Source organism: Sceloporus occidentalis, unplaced genomic scaffold (assembly GCF_023333645.1).
Source record: "Sceloporus occidentalis isolate IW3139 unplaced genomic scaffold, rSceOcc1.0.p SCAF_138, whole genome shotgun sequence".
In the NCBI taxonomy this organism is placed as follows: domain Eukaryota; kingdom Metazoa; phylum Chordata; class Lepidosauria; order Squamata; family Phrynosomatidae; genus Sceloporus; species Sceloporus occidentalis.
This window is the reverse complement of record NW_028317118.1, coordinates 1,993,381-2,019,448: the sequence shown is the minus strand read 5'-3', so window position 1 is coordinate 2,019,448 and position 26,068 is coordinate 1,993,381. Positions and strand designations below refer to the sequence as shown.

The 26,068-nt window shown below is 43.2% G+C and overlaps 3 protein-coding genes across 3 annotated transcripts in view; 2 read left to right on the top strand and 1 right to left on the bottom strand.

Moving 5' to 3' along the window:
- The first annotated feature begins 3,270 nt into the window (after positions 1 to 3,270).
- Positions 3,271 to 7,444, top strand: LOC149281168 (WD repeat and SOCS box-containing protein 2-like). Its single transcript, XM_089499590.1, has 6 exons — positions 3,271 to 3,280; positions 4,711 to 4,811; positions 5,877 to 6,049; positions 6,288 to 6,401; positions 6,505 to 6,612; positions 7,282 to 7,444. The coding sequence occupies exons 1-6, from the start codon at positions 3,271 to 3,273 to the stop codon at positions 7,442 to 7,444; spliced, it is 669 nt and encodes a 222-aa protein (XP_089355716.1).
- A 2,956-nt stretch (positions 7,445 to 10,400) lies between these two features.
- On the bottom strand, positions 10,401 to 25,243 carry LOC149281167 (replication factor C subunit 5). The gene is made up of 11 exons (XM_089499730.1): positions 25,134 to 25,243; positions 24,327 to 24,391; positions 21,035 to 21,171; positions 19,541 to 19,620; positions 18,617 to 18,690; positions 17,106 to 17,265; positions 16,483 to 16,564; positions 16,094 to 16,223; positions 14,232 to 14,309; positions 11,335 to 11,389; positions 10,401 to 10,761 (listed from the first exon to the last, which is right to left on the bottom strand). Exons 1-11 carry the CDS (start codon positions 25,184 to 25,186, stop codon positions 10,665 to 10,667), a joined length of 1,011 nt encoding a protein of 336 aa, XP_089355856.1. The 5' UTR covers positions 25,187 to 25,243; the 3' UTR covers positions 10,401 to 10,664.
- The window catches only part of LOC149281166 (kinase suppressor of Ras 2-like), a 168,605-nt gene continuing 167,721 nt past the window's right edge, over positions 25,185 to 26,068 (top strand). Inside the window, exon 1 of the mRNA XM_089499589.1 lies at positions 25,185 to 25,346. Coding sequence (XP_089355715.1) covers positions 25,185 to 25,346 — 162 coding nt within the window. The remainder of the gene's footprint in view (positions 25,347 to 26,068) is intronic.

Below are 26,068 nucleotides of genomic sequence, written 5' to 3'. Positions count from 1 at the left end.
CCAGGGGGCGAGGTGGGTCCAAGGAGAAGACACTGGAATGTGGGAAGATTGTCTGGGGTTTGGCTTTCAGCTCATGGCTCCCTACCCACTCAAGGAAGCGCATCCTACGGGGGCCGAGTACTACATGTTTGGTCCTTGCCACAGGACTGAACGATGGCCAGATTAAAATCTGGGAGGTGCAGACAGGTAAATTGGTTTTGTTGTCATTTGCTGGGAAACCGGGATAGTTCCAGAATTTGTTCCAGTGTAATCTGCTGTGTCTTTTAATCCTGTAATCTGTTACTAAAAGAGACTGGAAAGATCATTGTCCACTGTGGACCTGGCATGTTATTGTTAAACGCTAATCTTGAACTATTCAAAGAGTATGAAAACTTGTAATGCAGGAGCAGAGGCCCTTCTTTGGCCCAGGGCTGAATTCTAATTGGGGAAAGATTGGGGGGGGCATTCTAGCATCGGATGGCACTAAGGGCATGGCGTGAAGCCAAAGCAAGATGGGTGGGAAATGAAATAGATGTGTATCTTATCAGTGTGCTCTCGTGTAAGAGCTTTAAGGTGTAGAAAGCATAGTTTGTTTCTGTATGTGTGTCATAATGTGGTGTCATATTGAGGATGGAGCAATAGGACCTGGAGCAGTGGATCCAAACTCTAAGAAAAGATATTTCATCTAAACATTAGGAAGGACGTCCTGACAGTAAGAGATGTTTGACAGTGGAAGATGCTCTCTTGGATTGTGGTGCAGCCTCCTTCTTTGGAGGTCTTTAAACATAGGCTGGATGGCCATCTGTCGGGGATGCTTTGGTTGTGTATTCCTGCATGGTAGAATGGGGTTGGAATGGGTGGCCCTTACGGTCTCTTCCAGTTCTATGATTCTATGATGATCTGTTCTATGATGTCTTCTCAGGAGTAAGTCCCAGAACAAATCCTAACCCAAACCAGAGCTTTTGTTCTTGGCAAAATGTTTCTAATGCTTTTAAATACCTTCTTATTTTTGATCATAGATAAGGACAGACAGATCAGTGGGCTGGACAGACAACTTCTGAAGGTCATTTCCCCTCCTTTAATATACTGGCAGTGCAGCTAGTTAACGCCTCCAAAAACAGTCATTCTTTGCTCCCTACTGAGAGCAGCTCACAAAGCCTGTGGCAGTCTCTCCTCAGTACGCTGCTTAGATAACACAAACCAGGATGGAGGGGCTCCCCTGTTGTTTCTCTGCATCCAAACCTCTCTCCTCTAGCTCTTCCTGCTTACTCAGTGGAGAGGTGGGGTCTTCTCTTCTTTGCAAGAAGCTCACCTGCTGGGAGAAACCCCTGCTGTCCTTTTCCAAAGCTTTCTGAAAGACTTTGTGTCCCTTTGAAGCCTTGTGTGCTTGCTGGAAGGATTGGCAAAGATCTCTCTTCCATTCATGAAGCTTTAGAAGGAATAGAAACAGCAAGGCTCTATTTGTCCTTTACCAAAGCTTTCTGCAAGTCAGAAGAATCTTTTCCCCATCATTGCACAGGCAGATTTCTGGCTTGCAGGACCTACCTTTTCCCTCAGAGGGTAGAAATCTATAACCATAGCCATATGCAAAAGTTTGAAAGCAGATGAATCCTTAGAATTAAAGGTCAGGGTCCCTGCAAGCACATGCTGAGTCCACTGCTGGGAAGTTACCTTTTTGTGTTGCAGAATCCTCCAGCACCATGGCCATTGATCAAGATGACAAGGGAATTCTGGGAACCATAATCTGAACCATCCATAATTTGGCCATCCACTAACTCAGTTCAACAATTAATTTTCAGTGCAATACTGGGATGTGCACAGCAAACCCTTTTGGAGACAAATTGACTCATTTATCCACTCCCACCTTTCATTGTCTTGAGAGAGGGAGCAATTTGTTTTAGTTCTTGTTAAACCACTGGAGATAGAAATCTGTTGATTTATGGGAAATCACTTGGAAAACTACCAGTAGATACAGATCTACATTCTGCCTTCCTGCTATAAAGTACATCAGAGATTACAAAAGTTAAACGAATCAACAGGCACAAGAGTTTGAACTGGGGCGAGAGTTGTGCAGCCCACATCCACATGCAGCTAAGAGTGATTCCTACAGCTGTTTGCATACACAGCCTCTCTGTTTTTTAATTCTGGGCAAAACCAGAATTGTATTTCAGAAGCCTCCAGGGGCTGCGATTTTCCATTAATTTTGTCTCCCTCCCCCCTGCACCTCAAAAGGACTCGAAATCGCAATTTTTAAAAATGGCTAAGTGTGTCCGTCAGGTGCCCAGTGGTGTCTTAAAATGGGTAGTGGCAGTTCTAGACCTTCCACAACAGGCTACCTCAAATTGCTGCCAAATTATAGGGAACAAAAGGGAGGTCTTAGGTTGATTCTCCTGCACCTATCACAAGCAATTAGGACAACTATCCTAAAGAGTTATCATAATATATCTCCAGTTTAGATTTGTTTTGTTCGGGAGGTGATGGCTGTTTGTTGTCATTTGTAGGTCGCTTGTTGTTCAGCCTCTCAGGGCATCAAGATGTGGTGAGGGACCTAAGCTTCGTACCTGGCGAGAGTGGCTCAATCCTGGTCTCTGCATCCCGTGACAAAACCTTGTGCATCTGGGACCTGAGTCAAAATGGTAGGAGCAAGTAATGTGGTCTTTGACCAAAGAACGGACACTTTTGGGATGCAAAGCGGACGTTGTTTACTTCTCAAGTCAGGATTGGTTAGTTGGGGAGACAGAGCAGCCCAGCATTTTAATGGTACATTAGGAGGTGAGGGTGGGGGGCTGAGTCATCTGACAGCTTACCCACATCAACACTGATCCACTAAGGTAGACTGCTGACACTCTTTATATTCACTGAGCCTGAGTCAAGAAAAACCCAAACCTACACTCGACAATCTGAGATTCTTAGAGCCAAGGGCCAAACATGCACCCACTGGTCCAGAGCCTTTGAAACAAAACCAGAAAGAGCAGCATGTGAAGAAATGGCCAAGACTGGATTTAGTACTGAGGCAACTGCAGACTTAACACCAAATTAGACAGATGGGTTTAGTTACACATAACATAGGGAAAGCTTTAGTATTAGCAAAGCGCATGGACAAAGTGAAAAGGTCCTTTTTCACTTTATGTTCTGGGCAACTACATTGAGTCAAAGTAAACAGTCAAGAGGATAAAGGCCTCAAGCCTTTGCGTAGAGATGGACATGAAGTTTCTCGTGGCAGTCTCCTAACACCCAGATTGCTTTTGCTTGGGAAGACTAGATATTCTTTGACTAGGCTTCTTCAGGCACATGTGTGCAGGTAAGAAATTTACAGGCTGCTAAGAAACCACTGGTAACCAGAAGACTGTTGAAACTTGCGAAATATGATTTCCCCTCAGAGCATAGAAATCTACAGCTGTAGCCAGGTGCAAAAGACTGCAAGCAGACAAATCTATAGAATTAAAGGTCAGGTCTCATGACATGAATCATATTTCAAGAGCTGGTGCCTTTGGACTATGTTCATGTGTTTAGTTATCTCGTGAACAGCCAGTCCTTATGCTTTTTCTCTTATCTTCTATGCACTTTCTTCTTCCTCCCAACCTCTTTTTTCTTTGTCAGTTTTTCTTGGTCTTCCCCCTGCTGATTCAGTTTTCATCACTCCTAACTCTCCACCCCACGATTACCGGACACCTGGAGGGTATTTCTCCCTTGCTCTTTCCCAGATTCCCAAATCCAGACAGCCACATTTGCAGATTATTTACAGATTATTTGTTCATTGTGCAAATTATGTAGTGGATAGTAAAAAGGTTGACCAGCACACACCCTATTTTCCCACTCAAAAGCTTAATAGATAAGAAACAAAAGATATTTCTTAACTTTTTTCATATAATACAGAGGTGTGCTCCTTTTAGCTCACAGTGTTTTGTACACCCAGTGACCATTCTTCACCACCTTTTCTCCTGACCAAGCTTCTATGCCTTTAATAGCTGCAGGAGATGTAGGGATCCTACAAGTATAGCATTCTCAAGAGTAGGGGTTCCATAACGTTTGGAATACTACTTGCGAGATTTAAAATGGCCTAATGGTACCTGTGCTCACTCATGCTAACATTCTCTCTCTAAAAATGGGGACAAGCATACTGATTCGGGGCTACAGTCAGGATTACTGAAGAAAAGTGTTTTGTATTCCCCCACAAAAGTGTGAAAATATTTCAGACTACAGCTCTCAGAATCCTCCAGCTGTGACTGAACACACTGACAGGTGTAATGGTCAGAATAGTGTAAAATAGTTTCTGGTAAGGCTAGAATCATAAGGTATATCTACACTATGCTGTTAGTGGTTTCGTACCACTTTAATTGCCATGGCTACATCCTAATGAAGACTCCTGGGATTTGCAGTTTGAGAATTCCCTGCTACAGAGTTCCCATCCATTCCTTTAAACTACAGTTCCCAAGATACCTTGTGTGACTCTTCACCAAAGAATTATACTCACTCCCTCTCCTCTCAAGATACCTTGCCACTTTCCAAATACCCTACAAAAGTCCTACTTCCAACATGCCCCACTATTGGCCAGGCTGGCTGGGCTGATGAAAACTGAAGTTCAACAACATCTGGAGAGCCACAGATTGCCTAGTGCTGGGCTCAATCATGGCTTGCTGTGCTAGTGCAATTTCTATGCTGGCTTTGTGAAAATGATACTGCTCTACAAGCTGTGCTCATGCCTGCCCCCTCTTTCACTATTTTACACAGGGAAGCAACTGAAGGTGCTGTCTGGACATGTGCAGTGGGTCTACTGTTGCCGCATCTCTCCCGATGGTCAGATGTTGTGCTCTGCTGCTGGAGAGAAATCTGTGAGTCTGTTTTCTAGAAGGGCAAAAGGGAAAGGGAACAGGTATGGCCATTGGATCCCATAGTGACAGCAACTGTGACCAGCAATGCTTAGGGAACCTGCATTGGAACTAGACCACGGATAGGGAAGAAATTTGTATGGTTCCCATTTTAATGCCAAGTTGTCCTGGACTGCGGCCAGCACACACAAACAATGCTGATAAAGATGGCTCAGCAAGGTAATTAGCAAGCAACTGGAAACAGTCCACAAACCTGCAAGGAGTGAGAGTTAAAGAGCAAGCCGAAAGCCAGAGCCAAAGTCAGGAAAACAGAGGTCAGAGTAGTCAGTCCAGTCCAGGGTCAGGGTAGCCAGAAGTAGCAAGAGTCCAGTCCGTTCCAAGGTCAAGAGTCAAGGCAACAAGGACTCAGGATACACAGAGCCAGTGCCGGCAGCAATCACACCAAAGGATCATGCAGTAAACTCTGGCACTGAGTTAGCATCTCACAGGTGGTTAAGTAGGAAATTCTCTCCTTGGTGCCAGCTGAGGCTTGTTTGCCAATTGTCTCTCAGCAATCCTCCTGGACCTGCGTCTGCCAGCACTCTCAGCCCTGCGTTGCATAAAGGAGGGAACCTCCAGGCCTGGTTCCTCCCCAGAGTCACCACTAGGCTGCTGTACCACTAGAGGAATCCCATCAGCACTAGGACCTGGCTGGACCTCCTCCTCTGGGGCTGGGAGATCAGGGCTGGGCTCTGGCAGAACAGGATTAGCACCTGGTGTAGCCTCAATTACCCCTTGCACTGGAGGAGCCCCATCCTCATCCTCTGAGACCTGCTCTTGACTGGCCATGACACAAGTAACCTAATTTTGAACTTTCACACACATTCCTCAGCTATCCTTCCATCCTGTCCCTAGTTCTAGATCAGATCTGGAGCAGAACAATTTCCTTTTTGCTGCCCCTATAGTTGAGAGGTCCAGTAGTTTCCATGATGTATATTCAAGTGTGGATCAGCCTCTTCTCCCATTCTACCAAAGTTCACCTACTTTGATTCATACTTCTGTTCTTTTTGTGCTTTCTGCTCTTGGTAGGCCCTGCTCTGGAGTATGCGTTCATACAGCCTCCTCCGACGATTAGAAGGGCACCAGGGCTGTGTTGTGTCCTGCGACTTTTCACCAGACTCGGCTCTTCTAGCAACTGCCTCATATGACACATTTGTGATACTCTGGGACCCCTGTACGGGGGAGCAGCTGAGATCCCTCTGGTAAGTGAGGCAGCAGTCTACTAGAGGGCTTGGGGAAGTGCTACAGATCTGGCCTTGCCAGTGAAGCTGACATGTCAGGGAGAGGGAATACCATTTATGCAAGGTCAGCCTGAGGCGGACAAACAAATGGCAACCTAGTACCCCAGTCAAGAGCCTAGTATCCAAGAGTCTTCATGTTATTTTGAGACCTGTGGCAGAAAATGGCCCAACCTCTCTGCCTGCCCTTCTTCCTTCCTAGCCACATTCCATTACAGCCCCCTCTGGACCACAACAGCGACTTCCACGCCAGCTCCCTGCGATCCGTGTGCTTCTCACCTGAAGGCCTCTATCTTGCAACTGTGGCAGATGACAGGTAAAACATGCTAGCCACGGAATTCTGAGACTTGTGGTATTAAAAATGTAAGTTCTCCAAATGGTGTAACTGGCTATCCAAACCTCCTTTATTTTTTTTTTAGACTTCTGAGGATCTGGGCTTTAGAGCTTGGCAGCCCAGTTGCCTTTGCCCCGGTGAAGAATGGTCTGTGTTGCACCTATTATCCACATGGTGGGATCATTGCCACAGGGTATGTTCTGGGCCAAGCAGCCAAGTACTACATAGTTCAGTTATTGTTACATTAAGTCTATGGACCTATTGCTTGCCACTCCCACCCCCTTTAGTCTACCTTGTGTACAAAGTTTGGAGTTTGTAATCTCATTTTAGTGTAGTGCTTTCAAAGGCTTTGTCAGTGCAGCATAAAATCTAGCTGATTTTGCCAAGCTGATAAGCCTTTAGGCACTGCCGGACTGCATGGCTACCATCTGAGGACTAGTACAAAGAAGCTCATTACCAGAAGGCTGGCCACTAGGTGATGAATTAGCCATAGCCACTGTCCACACAATGACAGTGTGAAATAGTTGTGATCTGCATCAATTGTGGGAAGAGGTGTACCGGACTGGTGAATTTACAGGCCTTCCGGATATGTGAGTAACTTTAAATTTATTCAGTACATGTATACACTTTCCTAATTTTATGGTGTCCAAGCTGGTGTATCGGCTTCCCAATTGGTTTCCCATCTACAGGTTGACCAGATACAATGGGACTGACCATGGTCCTCTGGTTGTGCTTCTCTGCTTTAAAACTGGTTCAGGGGTACTAAGCACCTCAGCCTTAGGCAGCAAAATATCTTGAAATAACTCTGCTTTTACTTCAGAGAATAGCTTCTGCATCCTCTGCTCCCCATTTCTTATTACAGGACAAGAGATGGCCATATCCAGTTTTGGACAGCTCCCCAGGTGCTTTCCTCCCTTAAACACCTGTGCCGCAAAGTTCTCCGGGGATGCTACACAACGTATCAAGTCCTGGCACTTCCCATTCCAAAGAAAATGAAGGAATTTCTCACCTACAGGACTTTGTGAGGTTAACTGGTTTGATGAAGGTGTCCTGTCAGCTGCTGACTGCTTTTCAGCAGAGTGGCCTTGCCAAGACTCATGCAGTAGCCTTGTGCTCTGCAACATAGAGAGGGCAAAGGTGTGAGGACTTCTGTGGTAAGGTACCTTTTATATCCAGGGATGTGGCTACACTTGTTGGCTACAGAAAAACCCAGGTCTCATTTGCACGAGCCCCAAGGAAAAAATGGATTGGTTTTCAGCATGTTTCACTTGGAAATTCCCGTCCATAGGCTACAAGTTTCTCCAGGACTCTTCTGTATTTAACACACATGCTCTATGGATTTGGATTACTATTATTTGATAGTGAAGAGGCTGCTTTGGGTTTAAGAGAAACTGGCTGTGTATCATTTCCTTTAAGCTGAACGAAGATGAAACTATTTCATACTTTCTACTTTGACATTTTCAACAAGTGCACCTGATAATTTAGCTTTCACATGGGAGGACTGGTGATCAAAGCTGTTCACTCTGGACTTCTTTCATGGATCTTACAAGGATCTTGGATTTTATCAGGTGTTGGCTTCAGAGTTGGAGGGCATATTGCAACATACCTGATTGCATAGAACTATTGGGGTAGCTTTCAAGCTAGTCACAGCAACACTTGCTGAAGCTCTGGATAACACTTCTCCCACTGGGTTCAGAGATGAGGCAAGGCAGTATGTACCCCCGCCTCCAAATCCATATTTGCAAGCAAGGAGGATCCCGAACAAAATCCTCTTAAAGTATATGTTGGCCCCTCTGGAGGGCTACACCCGTTTTCAAGTCCCTTTCCCCTGCAAAAGTTTGAAGATCTTTTCTTTTGCTCTCTAATTGGCCAGTAGTGCCCCTTCACAGCTTGTTGGACGTACTAATGGCCACTTTGCTGTGTTCTGGAGGCCTTTTTTACATTCCCTATAGCTGTTCTAAGCCTCGGCTGGCTTTATTTCTAAGTGGGTGGTGGCCAATTATTTTATTCCTCTTTGGAAGAAAAAGCCCCGCCCAGAGCTAAGGAAGGTCAGCCCTCCTCAGAGGTTTCCAAATACAACAAAATAGCTGGTTTCACGTCCAAAATCTTTGGCAAATGCTACTGTGCCTTTTGGGCATATTCAAAAATGGCCTGGAAGGCCAGACAGTCCTTTACATGGAAGCAGTCCTCTTCAGCATAGAGAGGTCAGGCTATTACATCTCAGCATCCCAACATGGATTTACTTTCATTTTAAGGGTCCTGAGATTTTAAGAATCCAATCATGTTCAGGTTGGATGGAAGCAGGGCTTTCATTCCAGACTTTTATGAACACTGATATGAAGTACTGTATTACGTAGAGACTAGTTAAGGCAGTCTGAATTTTCTGATAATCATGGGGGAAATGTTGTGTGCCTTCAAGTTAACCCTATGGCAGAGTTTTCTTGGTAAGATCTCCTCAGAAATTTGGTATTGCCACCTTCTGAGGCTGAGAGAGTGACGTTCCCAGGGACACCCAGTGGGTTACTATGGCTAACTGGTATTTGACCCCAACTCTCCCAGTCCTAGTCTAACACTCAACTACACCATGTTGGCTCTCCATGGGGTGTGGATGTGGAGAATTATCACCTGCCATTTTACAGTAGTCATATATCACCCCTGCAGCCCAGTGTGGACTTTTTTGCTTTATACCATACCCTTGCTTTCAGTGGGCTATACAACTATATTCTGGTACTGTTGTATGTCACTTTTGAAATTACACTACTGAACATGCATCAGGATGCAAAGTGTATTTGAGAAGGTGCTGGTGAATATAATGTTAAAAATAAATGATCAACTGTTTTTTCAGGATACAGTAGGTGGAAACTTATATGGCTTCTGGAGGCAAAAAACTTGTTTTTAAAATATGCTTCAATAGTCCCTCTAGCCAAACTGCAATAAAGTGCTTAGACTGAACTAGCTGTTCTTTCTCTTTTTTCACCTTGGAATGTTTGCACTGGCAGAGTCCAATAAAAATGGCATTTTGGAAAACACAAATGCCATGTTTCCTAGTGAAATATGGATTTTTTGGGGGGGAAATACTTCAGTAACACAAATCTGTGGTCAAGTAAAAATATGGGAATTGAATGCAAAGCCTTTCTCTTCTACAGCACTTTGTAATCATTCTGTCACAAGCGTTACTAGCCCCCAGAAACCAGCTTCCCTAAAATTAAGATGTTTTTGAAAGGATTAATGCAATACCCAAAAGCCTCCAATGCCTGCCCCTTCTGGCATTTACAACACATTTCAAATACTTCACACTTTCCAACAGAAAAACCTAACTTTTATTATTTCTTACTGTCTTTGCTACCAGTCAGGTCATGGCCACTGGAGCTGTGGCCTACTTTTAGTCTATACAGACCCTTCCATCTCAAAGAAGCTCCTTGCAGGTTATATGACTAACACTGTCATTTTTCTTCCCCTACATGTTTTTTTTAAAAAGATGTAATCTTTGCCCAATGAAGCATGTGAGATGCAAGGGATCTAGGAGACTTAGTGGACCACAGGCTGAAACATGCAACAGCAATGTGATGTGGCAGCTAAGAAACCCAATGCAATTCTAGGCTGCATCAATAGGAGTATATCGTCTAGACTGAGGGAACTAAACTGCTCTATTCTGCTTTGGTCAAACCTCATAGGGGAAAATAATTCCCTCTGCTAAAGGTCTCCCATCAAAAAATTCTTCTATTCTAGCATAGCAGCCTATATCAAAATATAAAATGACAATTCTGATTAGCAATCTTTCCTCAAGGTAGGAGTCCATTTTGGTTTTGTTCAAGAGCCTTCCACTAAAAGTGAAGACAAATAGTAGAGGTTGAAAATGTTATGTTGACTACAGTTCCCCTAACTCCTCAGACAGCATAGGGCTTGTAGGGGTTATTTAAAAGCAACTTATCCAAGTCTTAAGAGAGATGAGGCCAAAGGAACAGGAGCCGTAGCCATGTACAAAGTAGTAAGGGCTTTTTTACTCTGCACTCTTGACAAGCAGAGTTTAAAAATTCATTCTGCTTCGTACAGCGGTGTTAACACTCGTCTGCCATTCCATTCAGTCCACTCTAGTAACACCAGAAGGAAAGTCACTGATCACTACAGGCCACAGATGGTTGAATTTCAGCCTTCATCAGCACTGCCTATGGAGAATGCTGGAAGTTGCAGTCCAACAACAGCTGGGGTTCTAAAGAAGTGGCCAAAACACTAAAAACAGCTTCATTAAGCTTCAGCTGCAATGAGGTCTCTGGTGACCTGGAAGGCACCAACAAGAGCCCCCAGCTGGATCTTCTCACTTGTCCCCACAGCTAGATGATGCCTGAAAGAGAAGAGAATGGAGGATGAGTTCCCTAGCTGACAGGCATTTGCTTTAAAAATCTGCTTGATAAATAAAAACAGCCTACTAAGATGCTAAAGCAATTTTGGGTTGGAGGAAGCGTTGTTAAGGACAGGCCTTCTAAAAGTAGTTCAGCCACGGACTTTTGACTATGTAGTCACTTCCTGCAGTCCCAGACCAATCTTGCTTTTCAGTTTAGGTAGTTCCTCATGGAACAGACAAGCATTCTGAAGTTGAACCTCATCCCTTGCCTGACTCATCCCTGCCTCTGCTTTCTTCTTCCAGATTGTGCAAAGCTCCCTACAACAAAAATGCCACATACTTGTAAATGCCTCTTAGGTTTAGAACTGTAAAACAATATACCCGTTAAAATAGAACCTAACCATATCCACATTATCCTAAATGTTCAATTTAAAAGGAGAGAAGAGCGGGAATTTCAGATCCAAGAAAAATACATATGAAGTCCCATAGCTCCACAGCAGCTATATCTAATGCTTTTTGGTGTAAGGGAAAGCTGTGCCTCCAATTCGTAGCCTTCTCCCCAAAGACACTTACTCAATATCTGCCATCTTGATCAGCAACTGGATTCGAACTGATGATGGAAAGTCAACTGCAGGGTAGTAAAGACAACAACAGCAATGCTTTACAGAGGACTATAATAATTTTTCTAATTATTCTACACCTACTTGGAACTAGGAGAAGTATACCTGGCATTGCCCCCTGATTTTTTTCCCTTTTTATTTTTATTGGGATTTATTTGCTATGTACATCACAATTCATATTCCATTTCTTTTATCGCGAGTACAGTACATCATCTTGCTGAAACGTACACAACATCGACATTGTACTAACATTTCGTCAGAATAAGGTAGTACAGTGGTTCTGTATTGGTTATTTCCCTCTTTCTCTTTGCAATCAACTCCTTAGTCATTCATAACGGCCAAAATAATGATAGAAAAAACGTAACAGACTTTTTGAGTTTCTGCCAGTTAGTAATAACCTTGATATTGTAGAAATCATAGCTTTATGTTATTTATAGACTACATCCTTTCCCTTCTTTTCTTATCTTTGTTGAATATCTTATCCTTCCTCTAATCTTTCGTGTCCTTTCTCCTTCTATTTCCTATTTGGTAGCCGATTAGATTAGTTCTTCCTTTATCTTACATTTCTTAAACCAATATTTCTCTATCGGCTCCCAATTCTTCAATAGCTTTTCTTTTTGTTCATTCTTGATCAATATTGTTAGTTTATCTAGTTCTTTTATTTCCATTTCTTTCTGAAGCCATTCATCTATTGTAGGTATTGTTTTTTTCTTCCAATTGCTTGCCAGGAGTAACCTGGCTGCCGTGATTAGATATAAAATAGGTCTCCAAAATTTTTGTTCAATTGATACACATAGAAACAATGTCATATTCAAAATATATAATTCTGGTACACAAGGATAAGCTATTTTGAATATTTCTTGTATTTTATTAAGAATTTTGTACCAAAATCTTTTAATTTTAGGACATGACCACCACATATGTAAATACAGTCCTGTGTCCTCTGACATTTCCAACATATGTTGTTGCTTAATTTATAGATTTTTGCAAGTTTGTATGGTGTATAATACCACCTGTTGGAGACTTTTAAGTAATTTTCCCTGAGGTTCTCTGCAAGAGTAAACTTATTCGTTTTTCTCCAAGCATTTTCCCAATCTTATAGCGCTATGGTATGTCCTATCTCTTGGGACCATTTAGTCATATTTGTTGTGATTATTTCCTGTTCCAAATCTCTGCTTAACAACAATTTATATTATTTTGAAATTTTGCCTTTGTCTTTTTTCCAAAAGTTTATCCAACTCATTCATTCATATCCTTTTCAAATTCTAAAGTCTTTATATCTTCTCTGATTTTTGGTTCTAGTTGCATATATCCAAACCAATTTATTTTTGTCCCCTTTTCTGTTAACTCCTCTTTTGACATCATTTCAGGTTTTCCAGCCGAATTAAACTTTATGAGATTTTTATACCTAAGCCATTCTTCTCCCTCTTCCCATCGACCAAAAAAGGCATCCTGCACTGAAACCCATTGAGGCATACCAAAGTAAAACATTTTCTTTACTATCTTCCATATTCTTAGCAAAGCTTTTCTAAGTATATGATTGTAATTTTTTTTAATTTACATTCTCTTTGCTGTACCAAAGGTACACATGCCAACCGAATCTTGTGTTTGTTGCCTCTAGATTTAGTAAGTGTTTATTTGTTAGGGTCACCCAATCTTGGATCCAAACAATACTGCAGGCTCTGTAATAGATTTTTAAGTCTGGTAGGGCACAGCCACCTAAGGCTTTATCCTTCTTTAAAATGTTCCTCTGTATTCTTGCTCTTTTTCCTTTCCAGACAAATTTAGTTCATGTGTTTTCCCATACCTTAAATATTTTGTCATTAGTAATAATTGGCAAATTTGTAAATAAAAACATAAATCTCGGCAATATACTCATTTTGATGACTGCGACTCTACCCAGTAACGATAAGTCATAATTATTCCATAAGACTAAATCATTGCTTATTTGTTTCCACAGGTTTTTATAATTATCTTCAAATAAATTTAAATTCTTTTCAGAGAGCCATATACCAAGATTTTTTTTAACCTTATGAATCTTAGCAACTGTGCCTTAGCCTTGTTTTCCTGCCTTTTATTCCCTGCTTTAGCAATCTTAGCAGCGATTCCTCAGAAAGCTCTCTCCTGTTTTACAAGACATCTGATGAATTATGGCTGTCCCCCTTTATTTGCATCTAGGAAACCCTCAGTTGGGAATTTTGACTTGAATCCCAGCACTGCAACTTGGATTACAACCAAAAACACTGTCCAATTTTGAGGCATCTAGCATAGCGTCCTGATGCATTATGACAGCCACATGTAGACACACACAATTTGCTTTTATTCTTACGAAGGGTCTATAAATCTTGCTCAACAGTGTATAAACAAAGGTCTGAAGGTAATTTTGGTGTTATTATTTTGCACCTTTTGCTAGAGAACCACTCCCATTATTTATCATTATCATCATCATCATTTATTTATGTAGCGCCATCAATGTAAATGGTGCTTTACAAGTAAAGCAAGGAAAAACAACAGACCCTGCCAAAGGTGTACAATTTAAAATATATGTACACACACACACACACGGAAGGAATGAATAATAAAAATATAAAACTGGACTACTGCATGTTTCTCCTCCCTACCCAGAAACTCTAGACATATCCACACGTGGGTTTCCCTCAGTCTCTGCAACACAGTGTGCATCTCTGCAGTAGATCTTGACTATGGAAGCAAAGATTTTGGTCCTACTTAGCACCCAAGCATCCACCCCCACCCTGCACTCCTTAAGTTTTTTCTTAAAAGCAAAACATTTGGCAAGAGCCACAAAAGAACACAGCAAATGGTGTACTTCAAACTGAAAAATACTTTTACCTCGGTGGACAAACAGGTGAATTTCTGTCAGGATATCATGCAGTGCCAGCCCCTTCAATGTCTTCAGTTCCATGATATCTGAGCACAGCATCAAGGTGAGATATGTGCCAAGAGGATGCTTGCTAATGCAGTCAGCTACTAATTGAATGCCTTTTGCAGCTTATGGAAGTGGGGTGCCTATGGTAACCCGCATTGCCTTCAAGGAGAAAGCATTTTCTGAAAGCAAAGGCCACTACCACATCTGGAGGAGAAAAGAACTGCAGAGCCAGAGATGGAGAGAAAACAGCTTCTCTGAGGCCACCTCCCAAGAATGCACTTTCCCCCTACATTTATATACCACCTCTCTGCCAAAACACCAAGCAATTTGCAGTTTAAAATAGATTTTTTAAAAGCGAGTTGATCGAACTGGAATCTGAGAAAAGATAATAAAAAAAAAAGGGGGGGGGGAACTAAGCAAGTTCAAGGTACCAACTCTTTCAGGCTCTTACATAATGAAGTTATATAATGGGACTGCAGGAGGCAGTTCTAGGAGACAAGGAACCAAATATTAGTTAGTCCCAGCCAGGCTGATGTAGCAGACCTCACTGTGTCACCTCTCCCTGTGATAAACGCAAGAGGAACAGCTGTTAAGAGAAACAGCTTTCAGTGACTTACACATTGATATTACTGGCAGGATGAGCAGAGAGGAACCATTTACAGACAAAAAAGTCTACTTCAGCTGTTCCGAAAGTAGATTCAAATTTCTAGCCCTAAAGGCTGCAGAAGGAGAACAGCAAATTCAATGTGCTACTGGGTCTGAAAGCTGTTGTACTGGGACTAACTGTACCCCTGAGCAGATGTGCATAGAACTGAGTTATGGGTTATATATACTTGGTCGTAAAGGGTCCAAACTGGTAAGTATTACATCTGGTCCAACTCACACTGGCCCACCCCGCCACCTTCTGCTTTCCACCTCACCCACTGCTGAATAAGGGCTTCTGGGATCCTTCCTAAATCAGAATTTACCCCCCACTACCACTTAAAATTCTCTATCCCATGCTACAGCAAGTTAGAAAAGACAGGTGACCCATGTGTTGTTTCATAGGGACTTCACCCTTCCTACCCATTCCAAGTGATCCTGCTTTTAAACCACTGCTAGCCATCACTATCACTGTCTTAGGATAATGAGACACTCCCATGCATAGGACTGCCTTAGGTAATGGATATAAAGGAAGCCCATCGAGGGCAACAAAGACAACTCTCATAACTAGAGGCATTAACGACTAGCACATTTTCCTATAGAGGTTCTACTGATCTTAATAATCTGCCATGCAGGAACAGGTTTGACTGAGTTTACCAACCAAGTAGTTTTCTTGACACAGGACTTTGTTTCCGAATGATGAAACCTCCATGCCCATTATACAAACCTAGTAGGCAGAGTTTCGTAATTTGTGATACTCTTCTAAAGATAGAGTTCTGACAAACTGTTCTTAAGGAGGCAGAAATGCTAGGAAATGAGCATTCTTCCATTTCTGAGATCAGTCTGCAAGTTCCATTGCTAAGAAAGCCAAAACCGAACACCCATACACAAGATGGCTGAGGGAAACCCTGACGTTTGCAGAAGATTCAGAAGGCTGATCAGTCCCGACTAGACTTATTAAATTAATTGTTGAATGGTGAGTCAACACCTAGGTAAGCCCTACTGACTCAATGTACCAATTCTAGTTGTGACTCAATAGGATTTCTTTTAGATGACAGTCTAAAGGCTTTGCTACCATGAGGTGGCCAAGGAACAGGATGTCAGGAGCACACGCCAACTATTTGTATCCAATGGTTGCAGACAGTTTCCTATGCTAACTCAAAAACAGAACTCCAAAGGATACTGTGGTAGGCAGTGGTGAAGTCTTGGTTCAGCATCCAGTCAAGGATGTTGGCAATGTCAGATCTGAGTGGCTGCCCAGTGCAGGTGTACACTGTCTCCTCGGTCACCTTTCCAAAAGCCATGTTTGTGCTCTGGTAGGGAAAGAGGAGAGGAACACCTGTTTCACCTAAGCTACTAAATGACTACAGGCCCTAGAATCAGTTGCCAGGTTATAGAGGAAAAATCTATGGCCACTAGTGACTGCTAGACTGCAACACTCCTTCAGCCCGAGTAAGCACAAATCATTGTGAGGGATGATGGGTGATAACAGTCCCAACAACATTTACAATGACATACATTCCCCATCCCTGCCAGATAGGATTTTTGTCAGAAAAATGAAATCATACAAACCTGTAAAATGTTCAGAGATCTGCGCATATCACCGTTTGACAGTGTCACCAGTGCCTTCATTCCATCATCACTTACATCGACTCTGAAAGATAAAAAGACAGGCTTATGGAGCCAACCAAGAATAATACTGTTTCCGTGAAGTCATCCTTCAGGGCATTGAATACTTCTTTTCAAGGGCTTCTACAAGTTTGCTACTCAATTTCAGTAGTGAGATTAAAATTTCAACAGTTATGTTGGAGGCCTCACATTAGTATAAGAGTCTCACTACTGCACATACAACAAATGGAATCTTCTCAGAATTTTGAACCCAAGAGAAACTGACTTGGAAAGCAGATTTTTTGCTTTCACACATCAGTACTAACTGGCTAATGTAACAATCTGTAAAGGATTGTATCTACCTATACAAGTCAGCCCATTCCGTGCCATAAAACTCAAAGCGCCCCAACCATATACTTGTCAGGATAATAACTCACCATAACTGAGCAGAGTATGACTGAAATTCCCAACAGCACATGTTTGGAATGGATACTGCATGTGCACAGAGAAAAGGAGACAGGTGCCAGACACAATATAAAAAAAGGTCAGAAGAGTAATAATGTCATCCAACAGCGCTTTCTACTCACTTCTCCTTCTCAATGACATGCTGCAACCGAGGAACCATGAGCTCTGGTGTGAGAGGACCAAAGCGAAATCTGGTGCACCTAGACTGCAAGGCTGGGATGATCTTGGAGAGATAGTTGCAGATCAGGCAAAATCGGGTGTTCTCTGTGAATTTTTCTATTACTGGAGAGGCAATGTACAATTGTGAGAATGCTAAAGTCACCTAAGGCCTTTGGGAGCTGATTTGATCCAATGTGCTCACGTGTTATGGGCAGCATTGCTTTAAATTGTTTTAACTGGTTCTAAATTGCATGGTTTTAAGTGATGATTTATTTTTAATCTTTTAAGTAACCACTATTGATTCTTCTACATTCATTGAGATCCTTGAAAATAAGGTGGTATATAAGGTATATTTACTAAATAAACAAAACAAAAACAAGTTAGGAAAGAAACATACACGAAAGGCAGCAAAATCTATGAAAACAGCATAGACATAAAAACACAGAATGATAAAATAGATCGAATTACATATAAATGAGAACTTCCAGAGAATCAAAGCCTGCACTTTCTGTTCCTTAGATGGGCCGCAAAAAAATACTTTGGTCCATTCTGTAAGATGGGCCGCATCTCTCCCAGAAAACAGGAGCTTGCTTATTAAATCCTAACCCTAATAATAGCCACATTTCTAAACAAGCAATAAACATTTATTTAATTTCTACCCTGCCTTTCTCCCACCACAGGATTCAAGGCAGGCTACAAACATTGCAGGGGATCCATTCCGGACCCCCCCCCCCCCCCGTGCGAGCCCGCAAATTCCAAAATGTGCGAATATTCAAGCCCCATAGGCTTGAATGGGGCGTGTGCCATGGGTGTGCACCCCATTCACGTTAATGGCAGTTGCCTCTCCGCAGATTTCCAAGTCCATGGATCGCAAGTCCGTGGACTTGGAGGGGCAACTGTACAACTAAAAATTAATAAATAAATACACAGAAGTTAAAAAAACAAATCACTGGCCTGTTACAGACTGCCAAAATAAAGCTGCTTCGGGTCTCTTTGGAGGTATGCTATTTAAATGATGCATGCATCCTAAGAATCCGGAAGCTGCAACAAAAGCTGCACTCCAGTGCTTAGGAATGGAGTGTGGCTTTGGCGCGACCTCCGGACTCTTAGGACCCATGCATCATTTAAATAGCATACCTCCAAAGAGACCCAAAGCAGCTTTATTTTGGCAGTCTGTAACAGGCCACTGTTCTATTTTTAAACACACAGGTTAAGAACAGTTTAAAAAATACACTGAAAAGGCAATACAACACAGACACAAATGCTGGATTGAGGAAGATTATAAGAGTGAAGTCTTCATGGACATCTCGCTTAACAAGATGCTTAATGATGCCAGGACCAAAAAGCAGTTCAGGTTAGCAGGGACACCAAACAGCAATATTCTGTAGTCAAACAGGACCAGCCTGGCAAACAGCTGCCCGCAGGAGCTGTTGTGTCTTTGTACCATGATTCCCTTGGCATGTGGTAAACTTACCACGCCTGAGGGCATTCTGTGCTTCCTGCGTCATGGCATCTGCTTCATCCAGAATCACCAGCTTAAAGCCTTTCCTAATAGGAAAGAGAAAGAGACAAGGGAACTGAAGCCTTTAAAATTCACACAGAGCTTGAAAAACTCAGCCACCATCAAAAGCAATCTAGCTACAACAAAAATAGGTACAAGAGATAACATAATTCAATGAAAGCTAGCCTCAGACAAGTCTACACAGCAAATTTGGACTAGTCCCAGTAGAACTTGCAACAGGTATCTGGGGCACTTGGGTGATGATGGGGCAAGAATATCATCAACCTGCTTGCATCTTTTAAAACAAGAGACTAAATGATGACTTTATTCCATTCACTGTCAAAACAAGGAAAGAGTTTTTGTACTTTGCTATATGATTACAAGTTAACTGAGAGTCTCTTTCATAATACTGTATGCTCTGCATAATGTAATTGTGGTTTTTGTCTAGTTTACATGAATGCGGTTGAAATCCAATAGGTGGTTCTCAGTCTATTAATGCTTCATCATTTTTAAAAGATAAAAATGCCAAGGCATTTGACGATTCCCTTTTTATAGTTTGTTTTTCAATACCTATTTGGGAAAGTGATATTCTTAAGTTTTGTTTTCATTATATTGCATATTTACAGGTAGAGACTAACCTACTATCTAGTTCTGCCCTGTTCTATATTCACTGAGATGGATGGTGAATAAACTCCAATGCCTAAACCACACTGGCACTTCAAAAGCAAGCTTTCTTTGGGAAAACATTGTTTCCCCTGCTCCACCATTTCAAGCCATGTGCTGAATATCAGTAGCCCAATAGTTACTTTTCATGATTTGGTACAAACAAAAACAGAGGAATTCTCCTTGCACCACCTTCTGAAGGAAGGAGCTTGGAAAGCTCTTTGGGGCACTTACTTAAAGATGGTCCTTGTGCTGGCAAAGTTCAGGATAGGCCCTCTGACAATGTCAATACCTCGATCATCTGAAGCATTTAGCTGAAGAGAGAGGCAAGCAGCATTAAGACATGGCTGTGCAGACACAAGAACAAATATTGTAAGACGAATGGAGAGCAGGTGCAGAAGCAGAGGACAGGCTATAGTCTTCTTCTAACAAACACAATGGAAATATCTGCAGACACGCAGAAGAGATGCATATATAGCTGATTCCTAAATCAGCCTTGTATTTAAGTATTAGCTCGGCACATCAAGCATGTAACCTTCAGGTTTAGGGCAGTATCCAACTGATTATGAGTTGCAACACCACTGCTATTGCCTTCTTGTTCTGTTGCAGGTTTCCTGTGAGCAACTGGTTAGCCACTGAGGGACACTGGACACTGAACTAGATAAATCTTAGACTGGATCCAGCAGGGCTCTTCCTGTGTCTTTAAAAGCACATTTACAACAAAAGTGCACAAAACTTGTTTTTAAGAAAACTGCTACTGCCCATCAAAAAACAAGCAGGATTAGGGACAAGCTGGCCTCCTTCAAGAGACTGTTCCACATTCTGGGCTCCACAGCCAAGAAAGCCCTTTCTTGGTACCTACCTATCACATTTTTCCTGACTGTGGAAGGGGGGGGGGGGGGGGGAGAATGAAATAGCAAACCTGTTACGCAAATTCATATGATGGAAAGAAAACCTTGGAATAATTTGATCCGAGATCATTTGGGCTTAAAAACAAGCTGGTAACCAGAGAAGCTGGTACTATGTACGTGTAATAATATCCACTTTACTAGTTCCAGACAAAACTCTGTATGTAATAGCTATATTTTGAACCACATGAAACATCCATACCATCTTCAAGGTTAATCCCTATGCATTTAAGTAGTTAAGTCCAGAAGTTATTAGAGTATGAGGAATAAGTAAGAAGCTCAGAAAGCTTTCTTCATTTTCCCCATATGAAAAATGAGCAAAAGAGCAGAGTATAAGCAGGGAACAGGTGGCTTTTCAGAACAATTCCTATCACTCTAATCCCTGACCTTACTAGCTAGCATTGGTGGGATCTACAATCTAGCAAGGCACAGGTCCTCCAAACCTACTTTATAAAATAAAGGCGGGTTATAGACCGCCGCCGCCGTTTGCTCCGTAAGGGAGCCGTCGCAGCCACACCGCGCGGCTCCCTTACGGAGCAAAAAAGAAGCTCCAAAATGGAACTTCTTTCTGCGGCGCCTCTGTGACATCACAAGGCACCAGGGGCGCATTCGCGACATCACAGGCGCCGCGACACGTTCGGACGCACAGTGTCCGATACGTAAAGATGGCGCCGGCCGTGTGGAACGGCCGGCGCCATATTGTACGGACAGAGTCCGTATTAGACCCAGGGGCGTCTAGAAGAGACGCCCCTTTTTTAAAATGGGATGTCTTGCGGACGTCCCAAGTGCCGGTTTGTAACCGGCCAATGTTTTCATTTACCTCCAGAACCATAGAGTTGAATTCCTTTTCTTTGTAAAGTTGTTTAGCACAAGCCAAAATGGTGGAAGTCTTGCCAGTTCCTGGAGGCCCATAGAAGAGAAGATGAGGCAACCGATCTTCACTGATGAACTTCTGAACTGGTTGGAAAATTGAAATGACATTTCGGCATCATTTGCAAATGTATTTATATGCACCTTTTCAGCTAGTAAACTCAAGCAGAGCTTGGAAGTAACAAATTAGAAGCAATTCATTACTTGGTAACAACGCAGAATGCCATTGTTTTGGTTCTTTATTTATTTATTTATATAATGGAGGATTAACTACTTTTGTGGTATAGAAGTGGACTAACTACTCCTTTTGTGGTGTAGAAGTGGTGGTGGTGATGAGAAGAGACCACAAGGGCCATCCAGACCAGCCCCTTGCCATGCAGGAACACACAATCAACACACTCAAATGTTTCAAAATCTCCAAGGAAGGTTCAGTGCTGTCTCCATACTACACCACCCCACCTGGTACAGCCTCTGAGCCATGACCACTTCTGCTGCCTAAAAAGCTACCAAGGAACAGAAGCCCCACAGCTTGCCCTACTATCTGCTTAAGACAAAACTGGAAGTAGAGCTGAAGCCAAGCATGCAAACTTTCTTCCTCAATGCCATTCAGCTACCCAGCTGCCACTACTGCTGCTGCCTGCAATGGCACAGTATTAAGGAATCTGTAGCTATTGCTCCTGGAAACAGAGATGACAATGGAAATGCCAGGTTCTTGTAGGCCAATGGAGCCAAGGTACAGGAGGGTGGTTGTAGTACACAATACAGCAGAACTAGCCATGCTATGATAGAAAGGGGCAAGACACTAGCTCGGTTTGCCATCTTACTCTGAGACAGCATTACCTGCCAGTGGCATCCTACACCACACTTTTTCTGCTCCCTTGTTTTTCCTCCTTGACCAGTTATGAGAGGGGGGTTGACCGCCAGCCCATTTGACATAATCTGCCTCTTCCCCTCCTAGCAGAAGCCCATTGTGTGGTTGTGCCAGTTTAAGCACTGCACTTGCTCCCTGGAGTATATCTGGGAAAGTGGAACTTGGTCAACCTCTGCAATGGGAGCAGCTCTTGTTCTGTGAACATCAAAAGCAGACTGGCTAGAGCAATTCTCCCACAGTTTTGTGTGTGTCTGAGAGAGAGGGAGAAAGGATTTAGAGATATACAGTGTAGATATAGAAAGCTGACTTTCTTCATCCTCTCCCCCCATTCCCCAGCCTTTTTTTAAAGTAATGAGTAATATACACAAGTTGCAAAATTTTCCCAACTGTGACAACAAGTCACTTTCAATAGTGCTTCTAATGAGCCACAAAATGAGTCCTTTCTAGAAAAGAATTTTTCAATGTTCACCATTGAAAATAATGGCTTACAATCCAGTAAGCATGATACAAAAGCCAAAAGGAATAAGTAAGGAAGGAAAGAAGGAAGGAAGGAAGCAAATAAGCAGGTTATCAGCCCTTCCCTAATTCAACACCCTTCAGATGTGCTCTAGAGGGTGCTAGGCTAGGGTTGGCTGCCTTATATAATGTTACAGCCTTACAAACAAATCCACAAAAGGCACTAGCACACACACTTACCAGCCTGCTGGGGCGAGCAGAGGAGGGATGCAGCAGCCCACTGCTTTTCTATGTTGGGTGGGGAGAGGGGGCTGCTTCCCTCATCTGGGTGCCCACCTAGTTTTACCCTCAAGATACAACACTGCATCACGTCTCTACCAGCCTTCTAACTTGCTGACATGGACTTCCAAGCTAAATCTTAAATACAAAGCTGTAAAGAAAAAAGTACTTGAAGGTTCAAGTGATGAGCTGTCCAAGACCAACAGGGGAAAAATCTGCCTTATCATGACTGAACCAGAGAACTAGCACGTGCTACCCACTTGCTCCTGCTGGAAAGTAGAGCTGCTAAATGAAATACGGGACTTTTATTCACGATTTTCTTCTTGTGGTACCTCAGGTAAGAACGCCCCAGACTAGCCAGACAAAAGCCAAAAACAAACCACGACTTGTGCTTCTGCCTTGCCTCTCCCCACAGAAGCTAATGCTCAGACATTGCAAGAAACCAGAGATGGGCAGAAGGTTGATGGTTTGTTTCGCTGCTCCTGCTCACAGAAGTCAAATAGGCGCCACCGAGCAGCATACATCAATAAGCCTAGCTGTTCAAAATGAGCAAAAATGTGGATTGATTGTGCTTTGTGAACACAGCTAAATGTTTATCACAGCATCCAAGGTTGTTACTCCTTTGGGGCATCTTGACTATAATGCAGTGACAGATAACAGAACAGAAATGGGATGCTTCCCACCTTTCATGGACCATGTCACTCTGCCTTTGGCTTTGTATCTAGGTTCGCCCCACCACACACAGAGAATCATAGAGTCAGAACAGACCGCAAGGGCCATCCAGTCCAACCCCATTCTGCCATGCAGGAACTCTCAATCAAAGCATCCCGATAGATGGCCATCCAGCCTCTGTTTAAAGACCTCCAAAGGAGACTCTATCACTCTCTGAGGGAGTGTGTTCCACTGCTAAACAGCCCTTACCATCAGGACGTTCCTCCTAACGTTGAGGTGGAATCCCTTTTCTTGTAGTTTGAACCATTGTTCTGTATCCTATTCTCTGGAGCAGCAGAAAACAAGCTTGCTCCATCCTTAATATACATCCCTTCAAATATTTAAACAGAGCTGTCATATCACCTCTTAACCTTCTCTTCTCCAGGCTAAACATCCCCAGCTCCCTAAGGCATTCCTCATAGGGCACGGTTTCCAGGCTCTTCACCATTTTAGTTGCCCTCCTTTGGATACGCCCCTACATACTTTGGCCCCATACAGACAGGCCAAAATAAAGCTGCTTTGGGTCACTTTGGAGGTATGCTATTTAAATGATGCATGCATCCTAAGAGTCCGGAAGCTGCGCCAAAGCCACATTCCAGTCCTAAGGAGTGGAGCACAGCCTTGGCGCAGCTTCTGGACTCTTAAGACCCATGCATCATTTAAACAGCACATCTCCAAAGTGACCCAAAGCAGCTTTATTTTGGCCTGTCTGTATGTGGCCTTTGTTTGCTTGCAGGCACATCTTATGACAACAGGTACCATAAGCTAAATAGCCCTTCATTTCCTTGCTACTTTTGGAGAAGTCCAAATACCTTACCTTTCGCTTAAAAGAACATTCATTATCAGAAATCCTCTGAAGGCCATGGGCTCAATGGTTTTAACAAGATCAACCAGAAAGCGCCACTGCAAACCTTTGAATACTTACTGGTACTCAGAATGTCCTGATGAGAGATCAGATCATTTAGCGTCTGAGGCCGGTATTTTTCTACCCTGGCGATAAAGAGATAAAATAAAGAGTGTTGACCACTCACAAACGTTGTCATTCATACCTGCGATAGCCGAACGGACAAAACAATGAAAGGCATTTGAAAAGTTGTGGGGTAAGAAAATGGCAAACTGGACGGAGCCCTTTTGATTCTCAGAGTCAGAATCGCTGGGCCAGGGCCATGCTTTAAATCAGTGCTTCCCAAACTTGGGTCCTCCAGGTGTTTCGGACTTCGCCTCCCAGAATCCCTGACCGTTGTGCCAAACTAGCTGGGGCTTCTGGGAGGTGAAGTCCAAAAACCCTTGGAGGACCAAAGTTTGCTTTAAATCTTAAAGCCAAGGAGGGACTTGAACCCGCTTTGGCCCCGCTTTAACTTGTCTGGCTCAAGGCTATGGAATTCTGGGAGTTGGAGTTTGTTGTGGGGCCCCGAGCGGGGCTCCAACTCCCAGAATTCCATAGCCTTGAGCCAGACAAGTTAAAGCGGGGCCAAACCGGTTTATTTCCCCAGTGTGGATGCAGCCTCAATCTGGAGGCTGCCTGCAGTGGCTTTGGGCTCAAAGCAGCCACGACAAGCGCTCGAAATCGTCCTTTTTCCCCGGTGAAGCGAGGAGGGCGCTCTGCACATGCTCGGGGGCTCCCTTTGCAGCCTACTCCGGGGGAGAAGCAGTAACCCCGCCGCCCTTTGCTTCTCAAGGAAGGGGCAAAGGCCGTGAACCCACCCCGCGGGGCGCCCCTTCCCCGTTATACCAAGGCAAGTTCGCGCTCCTCGCAGCCCCCGTCCGCTCCTCGGGGCTCGCCATGGCTCTCCTTTTTGCCGCTGGCGCCAAAGCCCGCCTCTCGCGAGACTTGGGAAGCGGCGGCGGTGGCAACAACATTCTGCTTCTCCCCCGCCGTGGCTCCGCCCCCTCTTCCGCCCCGCCCCCCGCGGCGTTGCTAAGGCCTCCACCGCGGCCGCTTCTGGTAACCAGTGGGCGGAGCTTGCGCGCTGAGCAGGTGCATTCTCCCTCACGCGCGCGCGCGCGCTCTTTCTCTTGCTGTGAGGCGAGCTGGGCCCGCCTTTTTTTGGCGCGCGCTCCCGCTTCTCCCTCAGAAAGCGTTTGGCGCTTATGGTTGGCCCTGAGGAGATTTTGGTCCCCCCGCTCAGACGCGTTCTTGAAGCTTTGTACGTGTTTGTATACACTACAGAATGTGTAATAATAGCAACAACAACAACAAGAAATCAAGGGCAACAGTTACAATATAACTACAACAACACAACAACGAACAACATAATAATAATAACAATATAGCAATAACGACAACAATAACAATACATTGTAGTAATAACAATAGCAACGATATAATAATAATATAACAAGAAACAATATAAATAATTTTATGTTTTTTTTTATACTGTGTGGCCATGAAAGCCTTTGACTTCACCATATAATAATAATAGCAATATAATAATAACAATGACAGTAATAACAACAGAATAATAACAATAACAAAATAATGTAATAATAGCAAACTATAACAAGAAACAACAAATAACGAACAATATATAACAATAACCACTGCCAACAATAACAATAACCACACATTTTTATTTCTTTCCCACCTTTTCTCAAGGGGAGATACAACACCTTAAAATACAAAACACAAACACACACACACACAGAGTTAAAATAGCATAAAACCAT